Source organism: Jaculus jaculus, chromosome 4, assembly GCF_020740685.1.
Source record: "Jaculus jaculus isolate mJacJac1 chromosome 4, mJacJac1.mat.Y.cur, whole genome shotgun sequence".
Taxonomy (NCBI): Eukaryota; Metazoa; Chordata; class Mammalia; order Rodentia; family Dipodidae; genus Jaculus; species Jaculus jaculus.
The window spans coordinates 33,313,490-33,327,784 of record NC_059105.1 but is presented as its reverse complement, the minus strand read 5'-3'; the positions used below and the strand labels follow the sequence as shown (position 1 = coordinate 33,327,784).

General features: G+C 37.8%; 1 protein-coding gene across 3 annotated transcripts in view; it reads left to right on the top strand.

Annotated features, from left to right (window-relative positions):
* Adam23 (ADAM metallopeptidase domain 23) overlaps window positions 1-14,295 on the top strand; it is a 165,466-nt gene that overhangs the window by 130,900 nt on the left and 20,271 nt on the right. For all 3 annotated transcript variants that reach the window (XM_045147780.1, XM_045147781.1, XM_045147782.1), the window contains exons 19-24: window positions 417-467; window positions 1,488-1,551; window positions 3,245-3,350; window positions 6,314-6,433; window positions 9,355-9,523; window positions 11,657-11,768. In XM_045147780.1, the coding sequence (XP_045003715.1) occupies window positions 417-467; window positions 1,488-1,551; window positions 3,245-3,350; window positions 6,314-6,433; window positions 9,355-9,523; window positions 11,657-11,768 (622 nt within the window). The remainder of the gene's footprint in view (window positions 1-416; window positions 468-1,487; window positions 1,552-3,244; window positions 3,351-6,313; window positions 6,434-9,354; window positions 9,524-11,656; window positions 11,769-14,295) is intronic.

Genomic DNA, 14,295 nt, shown 5'->3' with positions numbered 1-14,295 from the left:
AAGTAGCCAATGGCCAGTGTTATAATGTCACATGTAGATTTGACATTTTCGGGAAGCTCAGAAAGGTCTTGCAAATTAGTTCCTGAATATGTTCACTCCTATATAACAAGCTGATTCACTTCCTTAATTGTCCATTTTAATTCCTTCTACTTGTATCTTCTAGGCAGGTGGATGCAATTGGTTATTCTAGTCAATCTTTTGGTAACATATAAAAGAGGAACATATAAAAAATCCAACTGCATTTTAAAAAATTTAGCAATGGTAGAATTAATTTGGATAACCTATTTATGGAGTTATTTGTGTTATTCTAATGTGTCCAATTCACCACGCTAGTATTTTCCCTTATTTTGATATACGGAACATACTGTTTAAAACTACTTACCTTGCTGCAGTCAACTAAAAATAATATTTTTCAGTGTCCACCAAATCTTCATAAGCAAGATGGATATGCCTGCAATCAAAACCAGGTATGTAGGCCATCAATAAGTTTTAAGTGTAATTTAGAAAAGATTAGTTTGAATTTTTTCTCTTTTTTATGAGTATGACTTTGAAAGAAAATATACTCAAGTAAATTTTAATGGGGCCGTGGTTCAAACTTGCTTTATTTTCATGCCAAGTATTATGCATGCATATATATACATATATATGTTGAAAAATTATCTAGATTGAAAGAAAAATTGTAATCAGAAATCTAATTTGTTGAGTTTCAACCATCTTTAAATAATTTCAGCCTGTATGTTATGAAAAAATATAATGTTTTATAGCACCTTTCTTTAAAATAATGTTATAACCCAACCATTCACATACAAGACAAGCTAAGTCATTTTGGGGGGACTAGGGAAGTGACTCAGTGGCTAAAGCACCTACCACACAAGTCCAAATACCTGAGTTTGGATCCTCAGAACCCAGTGTAAAAGCTGGAAGTTTTGGAGGGCTTCTGTAATCCCAGCAGATGGACAGCAAGACAGGAGGTGATACGAAAGAACTTCCCAGGAGCTCTTAGCCCCGCTAGCCTGGGGAAGGCAGCAGGGAACAGTGAACAACTGGAGACTGCCTTAAACAAAGTAAAGGGAGAGGACCAATACGGAGAACTGTCCTCTGACCTCCACATGCGCACCATGGTGCATGAATTCACACACACGTGTACAAACACATCACACACAGGTAGATGTATACACACTGAGAAACAAAAAAAAAAGTCATTTTGGTATTACTCATAGAACGGTAGTAAGTTTTGTTCTCCAAATTTTAAGTTTCCTATGCCTATTTTTGCATTTAAAAAGCTTTATTAAGGGATCTATTTTGAGCTTTACCCTTTAAGGCTGTGGCATCCTTTGTGTTAAGATGTTTGTGATTCTTACTGGCCATTAAGAATATATTAGAGTAAGGAATGAGTAAAACTTTACTTCAACTAGAAGGAGACCGGGATTTTGGGAAAAATGATTCTGGGGCCTCTTGTCTCACCACCTCTGTGCTCATGTCCTCAGGGTCGTTGCTACAATGGCGAGTGCAAGACGAGGGACAACCAGTGTCAGTACATCTGGGGGACAAGTAAGTCACGTCTTCCCGCCTTATAGTCACACAGCAGTTTCTTTTTGATACGGTTCTTCTCTTCCAGTCTCGCTGAGAGAGGTACACAACTTGGAGTGCAATGAGAGAAATAAAAGTCCAGAAAACAATGAACATAAGGAGATGGGCGAATCTACTAAAACTGCAGAGGTGTCGGGGTGCTGTGTGCCAGTGCGCATGACAGGACCTCGGTTCGATTCCCGTCATCCTCAAACTATAATGATAATAATAAATACATATAAAATTATGAAAAACGAGTGTACAAGTGAGGGAACTGAACAGTGTCCTTCACTGGCTGTGGCTGTCGTACATGGGATGTTGCCATGACGGCAAAGCCTGGGCTCGGTGCAATGGTCATGTTAATTGTCATGTCACTTGCATATGTGCAGGTTTGCTTTATACCCTGCTTTATTAAAAGTATTTTTATTTATTTGCAAGCAAAGAGAATGAGAAAGAGTTAGAGAGAGAGCATAGAGAGAGAGCATATGGACATGCCAGAGCCTCTTGCCACTGCACATAACTCCAGATGCATGCATCATTTTGTGCATCTTTCTTTAGGTGGGTACTAGGGAATTAGATCCCAGATCTCCAAGCTGGACAAGTACCTTTAACTTCTTAGCCATCTCTCCAGCCCCCTGTAACTTGCTTTTTTTTTTTAAAAAAAACCTCAGGGAAGTAGTAGACTTTTAAAATATAAATTCAATCACTATCTCAGTTGAATCACACAGGAATTTCCTGTAGAACAGAAAGGTCTGTGATAAGTCTCAGGATATTCCCTAGATATTAATATGAGCATCTTCACTGACACGTGCAGTGCCTCACCAATGAACTTCAGTCATGAGGGCCAGATGACAACATGCAAAAGCAAAACAAGCCCCTGGTATGAGTGATTTCATTGTTTGATAAATGTCATTTATCTGAAAGACTTATCTTCAGTGCTTTAGTTTTGCTGAGGAAAAGTAATAAGGGCACATTGTCCTTTAAAGGTATAAATATCAAATATGTCCAGTACACAATATGTTCATACAGTAAAGCTCACAATCAATGAAAAGATTTAAATATCAAAGCTCAAGCACCAGTGTAAAATCACAGTGGAGCTGGGTGTGGTGGCTCATGCCTATAATCCTGGTACTTGGAAGGCTGAGGCAGGAGGACTGCCAAAAGCCTGAGTCTGTCTTGGACTACGTAGCAAGTTTCAGGCCAGCCTGAACTGGAGTAAGACCTTATCTTAAGAAAACAGGCAAACAAAAATTCCAAAGAAAGAAACAAACAAAAAATCTCAATGGACCGAGACTTTAGAATTAATCTCCAAGGATTAAGAATGCTTACTATTTTGCTGTGTGTACTTATTTCACTCATTGCTTTTGGTTACCTTAGACACACAAAGAATTGTTAAAAAATTTCTTGTGTTAAAACAATGCTGCATCGGAGCTTTTTAGTACTAGCTCACAGGAGCCAGTTACTAAAATTTTAGGGATTTGATAAACCAGTGGGCATCACATTGGTTTCTTGAAATCAGTCTTGCGTGTTTACACCACTGAAATAGGAAAATGCTCCAAATCAGGATTTATTATTTTCTGTTTCTGGGGAAATAGTTGTTACTTTAGTGCCCTGCTCCTGGTTCTGAGTAACAAAATGAACTACAATTAATTTTCTTCTCTTGACCATTTCAAAGAGGCTGCAGGGTCTGACAAGTTCTGTTATGAAAAGCTAAATACGGAAGGCACGGAGAAGGGAAACTGCGGGAAGGATGGAGATCGATGGATCCAGTGCAGCAAACAGTGAGTGGGTGGTTTGGGGAGAAATGACTGAACTTCTAGGCCTGGCACAGATGCAAAACAAACACAAAATAAATATTGCTCATTATTAATAAATATTCAAATCTTCAACTACCTAAACCATGCATCTAAACCTAAATTGGAGTATCTTGAGGTAAGTGGAAGTGGACTAAACCGCATGATTCTTATTTTTTTAATATTTCATTTTTATTTATTTATTTGAGAGAGAAAGAGACAGAAAGAGAGAGAAAGAAAGAAAGAAAGAAAGAAAGAAAGAAAGAAAGAAAGAAAGGAAGGAAGGAAGGAAAAAAGGAAGGAAGGAAGGAAGGAAGGAGGAAGGAGGAGAAAGAGAGAGAGAAATGGGCATGCTAGGGCCTCTAGCAACTGCAAACGAACTCCAGATGCATGTACCACCTTGTGCATCTGGTTTACGTGGGTCCTGGGGAGTCAAATATGGGACCTTGGCATTGTGGGCAAGTGCCTTATCCACTAAGCCATCTATCCAGCCCTTGATTCGTGTTTTGAAGAGATAATTTGTGCCAAAATAGTGCAAATCAACATTAGGATTTAATTTTCTATTTTGGCTCAAACATACAACCTGTGAATGTGCTAGCGAATGGACTTTAAGAGGCATATGTTACAAATCTATGTATTGTACGACTATTCAAAGTGAAACAATAGTATATTGTTGTGTTCTTCCCTCATTTTGTTTTAATAATATATTTTATATCAGGTCACCTTTTGATCTAATGAGTGATCTAATATCTATATCAGATTTTTTCCCTTTTAAAGGCATCCAGTTAGCATATTTTGTGGCCATCTTTATTCATAATGACAAACTTTCAGAGAATATTGGTTATTTCCTTTTGATTGGGTCGAGAAGGTTAGAACTGTGGCCTAATAGTTTATCATTCAGGTTAACTTGGTGACTTCGCTGCCTGGAACAAGGAAGTTTAGGCAGATGCCCTTTCATTTTCCTTCTACAACAGTGAGGATTTTTCTCCCAGGCTTGAATCACAGTAATGATCTCTGTGCTATAACTTTATGAAGCTTGGCAAGGTCATGTACTCTTTGGTGCTAGAGGTGGCTATAAAAGATTAAAAAAAATCTTTGACTATAATTCTTTAATATTAAACCAATAGAGTGGGCAGAGTCTTTTGTCTCATGTGTGGGTACAGGTGATCCAAGTTGCTGAGCCTAAATTCTTGAGGTGAAGTGAGTAGGCGGAGGTAGGTAAAGCCATGGAATTGGGTGTCTCTGAACTTGATTATCTTTATTCATCGACTTCATGTCCTAGACAAAGCAGATCGTCTGTCCATCTCAGCGACTGTGAAATACTTGGGAGGCATTGAATGAAAGCATTGTAAAAGATAGCTTTGTAATATTTGGCAAGGGAATAACCAAACCCCAGTGAGTTAGAAAATTAATATGTACATTTGAAGTCTTTCAGAATTGTGAAATGTGGCACATAAAAGGAACCATGCACAATACACAAGTAGACTTTTCATCAAGTAATTATGAGATGAACTCCCAAGTAACTGTCATGGGGGTCAAGAAAAAGAATATTCCAGTGTTTCAGAAGTCTTCTTCCCAGTGACAATTCTTCTTTCATTCCCAGAAGTCCTTTAATCCTGACTTTTGTCACTGATTTTCTTGCTTTATTAAAAAAAAATATATATATATATATAAAGTATTTTATTATAGGAGTTTTCAAACCCAGTACTTTATGGGCTATTTTATATACTGCTTCTGAAATTTAGAATTTTAAGAGCTTTTTGAGGAATGAAAGTCTGTCCTTCATTTTACTTGTTCATTGGTCTTGTTTTTATAAATGTGTATATTAATATATTACAATTAAGTTTTACTCTATGTTGATTGACACTTGGGTCGTTTTGTGATTTGGATATTAGCAGCTACACTTCTGTGAATATTCTTACATATATTTTCTAAGGTCTGAACATAGCATAAAAATTGCCAAGTCACAGGAAGTAAATATTTTTGTTGTTACAGATGATGTGAAACATTTTTCTAAAAATGGCTATCCTGATAAACCCTACTGTCATAAGATGTATGTGACAATGTTGTTGTGTTATATTTCCATCAACACTTGATTTTATCAGATTTTAACTTCTATCTGCTCTGGGTGGGTGTGAACAATGATATTATCATGGTTTTAATTGGCGCTTCTCATGGCATACATGGAATTTAGTGCATTTCTAAACATTTTTTGGTTGAAGATTTCCTCACAATTGATGTGCCACTTTCATTCTTTGTAGTTTTGTAAGAGTCACTGTTTACTTGACAGCTAGTCTGGAGGTAGCAGAGTTCTCATAAAGGGATGAGTCATATAGTCATGTCACCAAGTGGCCATGCAATTTCTCCCCTTCTGCTATGTAACCCTTATCATGTTGAATTTTATTCATATGCATATGAACTCAAGATTCCTTGGCAGATGCAAAAAGTAGGGAGAAAGGGGTAAGAGCACAAGCTCTTCCCTCTGTCAGATTCTGACCTCTCATCTGGAAGCAAGATTCTTCCTTCAACTCTCTAATTGGCTTTTCCTCACATCTCTTTGGGTCCTGGGCTGCTTTCAGCCCTGGAGTGGGGTAGAGGAACACATAGGATAAAGATGGAGGGAATGAGAAAACCACAACCCACTTAGAGTCCTCTGACGTTTCTTTCAGAGATTAGACTTTGTTGCCCCAAACAAAACTGATCCTCTCAGCAGGAAGGAGAGGGCCTCACCCAAGCAACAGTATCTGAACAGATGTTTTTATTTTAAAGCAAAGAGAATGTTGAAATATTTGAATGGTTGGAGATGTATCTCAATAGTAGTGTTTGCCTACCATGTACAGGACCTACATTCTGTCACCAGAACCATTAAAAACATCAGTTAACATTTGCAAGCTGAGGATGTTTTTGAAGTTGACATTTCCTTTTTTTTCTGTTTTTTTGAACTGGTGCAGTGATGTGTTCTGTGGATTTTTACTTTGCACCAATCTTACTCGAGCTCCACTTATTGGTCAGCTTCAAGGGGAGATCATCCCAACTTCCTTCTACCATCAAGGCCGCGTGATTGACTGCAGGTAACATGAAATGTTGAAAACCTCATGAAGCATGACAATTTCTGATTTCAAAACAATCAACTTTATAAACAACAAAAATCTTAAGATTTTTCTAGTTCTCACAAGAGGAAAATTATCTTTGATTTTATCATTACCTTTCATGGTGAGAGTCCCTTTATAAAGGAGTATATTTATTTGTATTATGTTTGCTCAGAATTATAGTCATGATTAGTAGCAAGACACTTTTCCAAGTCATAATCTTAAGAGTAGAAGTATAACTTGAGTATCCCTTATCCAAAAAGGTTGGTAGCAGAAATGATTTGATGACAAAAATTTTTTTCATAGTTTGGAGTAGTTGCACATACATAATCATATCCCTTAGGGATCAGAACCAAGTCTAAGCATGAAACTTATTTATGTTTATTTTAATTTTTGTTTATTTTTATTTATTTATTTGAGAGTGACAGACAGAGAGATAAAGAGGGAGAGAGAGACAAGGAGAGAGAGAAAGAGAGATTGGGAGCACCAGGGCCTCCAGCCACTGCAAAAGAACTCCAGACGCATGTGCCTCCTTGTGCATCTGGCTAACATGGATACTGGGGAATGGAACCTCAAACCAGGGTCCTTAAGCTTCACAGGCAAGCGCTTAACTGCTAAGCCATCTCTTAGCCCATAATTTTTAAAATGTAATGCACCTGTTCATTTTACTAGCCTAGTAACTGTACACACTACTGGAGTCAGATGAGTTTCCATACAAGCCTACAGTGTGCATTGGTCATATCCATCCACACTCCATCACTGAACAACTCCTGGTCCCCATTATTCACTATTCTTTGGCCGACATATCCCATATTTCCTATATCCATTTATCTGTTGACAGATACCTATGTTGATCCCATATCTTGGCTTTTGTAAGACCCCAATAGACATGTGTATGCAGGGGATTCTACTGCTTGATGGTTTCACCTCCTCTGGATGTGTACCCAAGAATGCATCATATGACGGTTCTCTTCAAGTTTCTCTTGGTTTTCCCAAGGTAGGGTCTCGCTCTAGCCCAGGCTGACCTGAAATTCACTATGTAGTCTCAGGGTGGCCTCAAACTCACAATGATTCTCTGACCTCTGCCTCCTGAGTGCTGGGATCAAAGGCGTGTGCCACCACATCCAGCTACAGAGAGAATGGCTATACCAGGGCCTTGAGCCACTACAAATGGACTCCAGATGCATAGACTACTTTGTGCATCTATTCTTTACATGGGTACTGGGGAATTGAACTTGGGTTGTTAGACTTTTTAGGCAAGCACCTTAACCACTGAGACATCTCTCCAGCCCTCTCTTCAGATTTTTAATGTTATCAAAAATTACATTTTATTTTTATAAACCTTTCTTCAGATTTTGAAGGACGCACCATACTCTTCTTCTTGGTGACAACACTGGTTTATACTGCCACCATCATACTCCCACCATCAGTGTATCTTTCGCCATGTCTTGGCTAGCATTTATAACATTTGTTTTTGTGGTAGGGTTGCCCTGTAGCTCAGTCTGACCGGGAATTCACTGCGTAGTCTCAGGCTGGCCTCAAACTCACAGCGATCCTCCTACTTCTGCCTCCCAAATGCTGGGATTAAAGGTTTGCACCACCACGCCCAACTCATTTGTAACTTTTTTTTTGTTTTTTTTTTTTTGAGGTAGGGTCTCACTCTGGCTCAGGCTGACCTGGAATTCACTATGTAGTCTCAGGATGGCCTTGAACCCTTGGCGATCCTCCTACCTCTGCCTCCCGAGTGCTGGGATTAAAGGCGTGCGCCACCACACCCGGCTTCATTTGTAACTTTTTAATAATAGCTATTCTGTGTGGGTTGAGGTGATATCTCATTGTATGTTTGATTACATTTCCCTGAATCATATTGATTATTTTCTCTCTATTTATTGGCTGTTTACATATATTTTTTGAGAATTAATTTTTACACAATCTTTTTAGTACTTCCATTTTGACTTGTGAACCTTCTCATATTAAAAAAAAAAAAAACACTTGTATACATCAAACTAGCTTTAACACTGCAGATGAATTCTAGGAATTCATCTTAGGTGTTAGAATTGTCTTCACAGCCATTTCAAAATACAGAAAAACAGCAGTCACTGGGCCAAGACAATATTATCCAATTATGGCATCATGTCACTACTCATAAAGTTTCAGATCTTAGAGCACTTCAGACTTCATTTTTATTGTATTAGGAATACCCAGCTGTTTTTGTTTCTTAAAAGGTTAAGGGCAATTCCAACAGGCTCTTAGACAATAAGATCCTTCCTGAAATAATTTGTAGCGTTACCAAGCTTTCTTTCAACGTATACATTTTGACATGTCTATCAGCTTTGTTAAGTTATATCATACTCTAAACTACCAAAAAAATATTCAGTAAGATATCCTATTAGTATTTATGGCTTCATTGTCCAAATTCAGGTGGTCCCTAATTTTGAGAGATTAGAAGTAGATATCAATAGAGAAGAAACATTTTATTTTTAGTTGTGAGTAATCAAATCCTTTGGGGAAGTAACAATAATTTTTAAAATACTTTCTTATTCTGTTTTTGCTTATCATCTGTTTATTTCCTTCCATACCATTTTTTTCTACTAATCCTTCTCTACTAAGCTAAGATTTTGTTCTTAGCACAAACATTTCTTACTGTTCTTAATACTAGGAATGAGTGAAGAGCTATAACATACCTCCTATGAATAATCTTTTTTTTTTCCTAATGGTGGTTGGTATAATGATAATGTAATTTTTTTAACCTCTTTAAGTAAGGGGAGATGGGAAAGAGGGAAGACAAGGAAACCCTTGCCTACTGACAGCCTCGTCAGTCATGAAGTGCGAGTCTCATTTGTGGCGATACTGTATTTCTGAGTTTGGTGCTAATGTGTGTGTGGATATCTTTCTCCCTTTAGTGGTGCTCATGTAGTTTTAGATGATGATACGGACGTGGGCTACGTAGAAGATGGAACACCGTGTGGCCCATCCATGATGTGCCTAGACAGGAAGTGCCTACAGATTCAAGCCCTAAATATGAGCAGCTGCCCACTTGATTCCAAGGGTAAAGTCTGTTCAGGCCATGGGGTAAGTAGACCTTAGAGTTCCAGCTTGAACTTCCATTGTCTGGGATCCTGAGTTCCTAGCAATTGGACTTCCAGCTCAGCCTTTCTATTGTGCCCATAGGCATTATCTAGTCACTGATAGTGATGATCTTCTCAATACCTTTACCTGATAAAAGAGACTACGTATTAATTTGGTTTGGATTTTGCTGTCTGTTATCACTGCTATTTGTATTAGCCACATTCTGCAGATATAACTTGACATCTCTATTAGTCACAATTCTGCAGGAAAAAAGACTTTTTATTGGCCCATCTTTGTATCTGTCACCTATCAATCTTAAAAAAATGTTTGCTATGAGTGACTGGCTCACATGATTACGGAAGCAAATAACTCTCATAGTTTGTTGCCTGTGAAACAAGAGATTCAGGACATGCAGTGGTGTGATTCAGTCCAAGTCCACAGACATGAGAAGCAGTGGAACTGATGGTCTAAATCCCAGTTCCAGGTTTAGAGAAAATGAGCTGAAGTGTGCCAGGTCTAGCAGGGACTATTTCTAGGACTACTTCCCTTTTCCTCTTCCTTTTTTCCATATTCAGACCTTATTGTGGAGCGCCATCAACTCTGTAGAGTTCACTCATCCAGATTCCACTGTCATCTGGAAATACTTTCCTAGACATACCCAGAATTGATGTTTAATTGGGCTTCCTGGGACCCAGTTAATTTGGCAAATAAAGTTAGCCATCATGAAATCTCAAACATTGGGTGGAAATTTATACAGTCCCTATGGAATTACAGACCCACGTGTGTTTTAGCAGTTTAAAACAATGTGACCTGTATCAGTGACTCACTTTTGGTTTCTCAGTGCAATGCTGAGTATCTGAGTGCCAGATCGCACTGTACTGGACACCGGGTCATGTATGCTGCTCATACCTCTAAAATCTCCCAGTTAGGCTTGGACAATTGTCATCTGAAGAAAAGATGCCTTGTTCCTATCTCTATGTATGTTTAATTCAGTGACCAAAGTGTTTGGAAAATTTTCTCTTTTTGGTAGACCTAAGTTTAATATTAAAAAAATAATAATAGTCATTTAAGTTAGTCTTAGGCAAAGGTTGTATTTTCAAATGGAAATGGAAGAAAAAAGACAGAGGAAAAATAACAAAGAAGATGCTGGAATAAAGATAAAAGTAATGCAAACTAGATGGTAGGCAGGAGCACAGGCTGGAACGTGGTGGGAGGTCCATGGTGCTCTTGTTCCATTTGGATCTTGAGTTTTGGGTTGGGTCAAAGCACAGGCTCAGGAGGAGGCAGGATAGCCTGGCGTATTAGTTACTTTCATTTTTGTCATGACAGAATGCCTGACACCATCTACTGAAGTGGGAGAGAGCAACTTAAGACTCATGTTCAAGGAAGTGGTTTATCATGCCAAGGAAGGAAGGATAGCAGGATGCTGCTTTCTCCCATCTCAGTAGATCAGGAAGCACAAAAAATTAAAGGCTGGGGCTCAGCGTGTCCCACCTATATTTTGCCATCTGTATGTATGTGTAGTGTACTTGTATATATGCATGTGTACTTGTATATATGCATGTTTGTGTACTTATGTCTCCTGGTAGGACCATCTTCACCTCACAGTCTCTGCTGTCTGGAAGTGTCTCTTGAGCACAGTGTCAGTGCATGTTTGTTTCTAGAAATAACCCCTTGTGAAAGCACAACTTTGCCAAATACATTTTTTTTTTTTGTGAATAATGCCATGAATGGTGAAAATTTTATTTAAATTTTTTTCTGTTAATCTTCATTTTTTATAATTAGCAGAAAATATATTCAATATTTGACTTATGCATCTGAAAATTTTATTTAAATTTTTTTCTGTTAATCTTTATTTTTTATAATTACCAGAAAATATATTCAATATTTGACCTATGCATCTGAAAATTTTATTTAATTTTTTTTTCTGTTAATCTTTATTTTTTATAATTAGCAGAAAATATATTCAATACTTGACTTATGCATCTGGTCTTCAAAACTACAGAAAACTTTTAGTAATATCCCAAATGTCTTTTAAAGATTCCTCCTTGCCCCATATCTTTTAGATTACATTTATCACCAATATTCCATGAAGAACAATGAAAATGACCCACCTCTCTGTTTTTTTCTTCATAGGTGTGTAGCAATGAAGCCACGTGCATCTGCGATTTCACCTGGGCAGGCACAGATTGCAGTATACGGGACCCAGTTCGGCACCCTCACACCCCAAAGGATGAAGGACCCAAGGGTTTGTGTGATTTCAGTTTCAACTCCTGGCCTACTGCATCCCTCCCCACTCTTCCACTGCACCAATATCGCCTTTCCATAGCTTTGAAAGGAGACACAGATGCACAGTTCCCTTCACTGCAGTGTTAAGGATCCTGTGTATATTATATGTTAAAAACTATGCTTGAATTACATCTTACTTTAGAACAAAATTAAGACATGAACATATTGACTTCTTTTAATCTAGTTTCTTTTCTCTTCTTCAAGCCTTGTCCCTTTTCCCTCAAGATTACAAATGTTAATTATTTCACATTTGGTCTAAGCTGTGCCTTTTTTTTTCATAGATAAAGTCATCTGGGCTTACCTGAGGTTTTGGGTATTCCTCAATATTTTAATCTCTCCAGAGGAATACTTAGCCTTTTATGCTCTTTTTGAACATCCTTTTTATTTGGAAGGAGTTTGAATCTTCAGATAACTATAATTATTTAGAGAAAATTTTAAAAAGTGGGTGTTTTAATCAGTCATTAAGGGAAGACATACTAGAATTTTAACATTAGGCATCTGTGGCTGCCCACTGCAGGTGAGGTACCTAAGCCCTGAGATCAGGCTCCACACCTGTTATGCAGGCAATGAGATGGGGACTGGGATCCCAACAGAGGGCCTGATTCCAGATTCTGCTCTCTTCTATTACATCATCATATGATGTAGCATAATCGTGAATATGATAATCACTTTCTCAGTTTTCTCTCCATTCTCAGCTCCTCATTTTATTGTTAATGATCCAGAAAAGTTCTCAGTCACAATAGACATACCACAGCATCCATGGAATCATACCTCAGAAAATAAGCAGTTTCTAGAACCAATTTTGATATATATGACATTGTACGTCAACTTCTTTTTTGTGGTTCTGCATATAGCATTTTGTATGTAATTGTCATAATTTTCCCCTGGGAGCAGGAAGATTCATATAGGAATAGTATCATTTGGGTCAACTTTGTTTTGGGTGAGAGTTCATTTAAACTCTGAACTTCAGTGTAGTCTGTATGGGAAAACATGATTCCTAAAGCAGCTGAAGCTGTGTAGTCTACACTTCCTGACGGCCTGGACTGGATGAATGTGAATTATTCCATTACTGCGATTGTGTTAAAACACATTGCATGCCTTTCGTTAGTATACCCAGGATATTAAAATTCTATAGGCATAATTATCACTCCCCCACAGTCTAATTCTGTTCTTCTGTTTCTAAAAGTGAGCCCATTACACTTTTACTTTTTTTTTTTTTTGTTACTCTTAAACTAGAACAAAACATTCTTGGATCCACCTTCAGAAGTCAGATTTAGAAATGTAGACTCCAACAAGAGAAGCTTTGGTTCACTCTCTCCACATTTTCTTTCCTTGGCATATCTATGATTTTTTTACTTTGTTTTTGTTTTTTGAGGTAGGGTCTCACTCTAGCTCAGGCTGACCTGGAATTCATTATGTAGTCTGAGGGTGGCCTCAAACTCATGGTGATCCTCCTACCTCTGCTTCCTGAGTGCTGGGATTAAAGGAGATATGCCACCATGCCTGGCATATCTGTGATTTTTTTTTAATTTTTTTTGTTCATTTTTTATTTATTTATTTGAGAGCGACAGACATAGAGAGAAAGACAGATAGAGGGAGAGAGAGACGGAATGGGTGTGCCAGGGCTTCCAGCCACTGCAAACGAACTCCAGACACGTGCGCCCCCTTGTGCATCTGGCTAACGTGGGACCTGGGGAACCGAGCCTTGAACCGGGGTCCTTAGGCTTCACAGGCAAGCGCTTAACCGCTAAGCCATCTCTCCAGCCCATATCTGTGATTTTTAAAGATATCTAAATGTTAGCTCCTCAGCTATTGTCCAGGCATCTTTGCACATCAGCTGAGATGGGTTTTCTTAGACTCTGTCCTCCTCCTTCAGATGGTATAGGGGATTATCATTTTCTGTTTTTATTTATTTCCTCGCTCCTTCATCCACCCACATGCCTAGAAAAGTTAAAATTACAGGTGTAAAGAACTAGCTACATGCTAAGAAAAGGGCGTTTATATCTGTTTTGTTTTGCTTTCTCCCATTTTATATGGTAATATTCTACTGTATCTTTAAGAAAATAACCCTTTGTGATCATTCAAATCATGCATGTTTAATGTAGAAATTTTTCTACAGTAGAGAACATTGTAGAAGATATATTTATTGTGTACATACAGGAATGATTATGAAAACTATAAAATTTGTCCTTAATGCCACAGTCATAGGTTATCAATACAAGCATCTAGATAAATTTCTTTCCTGTTACATGTTTTCCTTTTCTTATTAATGAACCATTAGACTAACAGCACACATTGGTCCTTAAAATGCTAAAATCCTTGTGAATCTCTGACACCTTTGATTGAATCGAGAAGTCAGTGATTAATTAATATAAATGGAAAACAGTTAATTTTGTAAACAGTTTTCCAAATAAATCAGGCAAATTTTTTATAATTAAAAACTAGCTCTTTTAATAATTGGGTATTTATATTTTTTCACTCTGCAT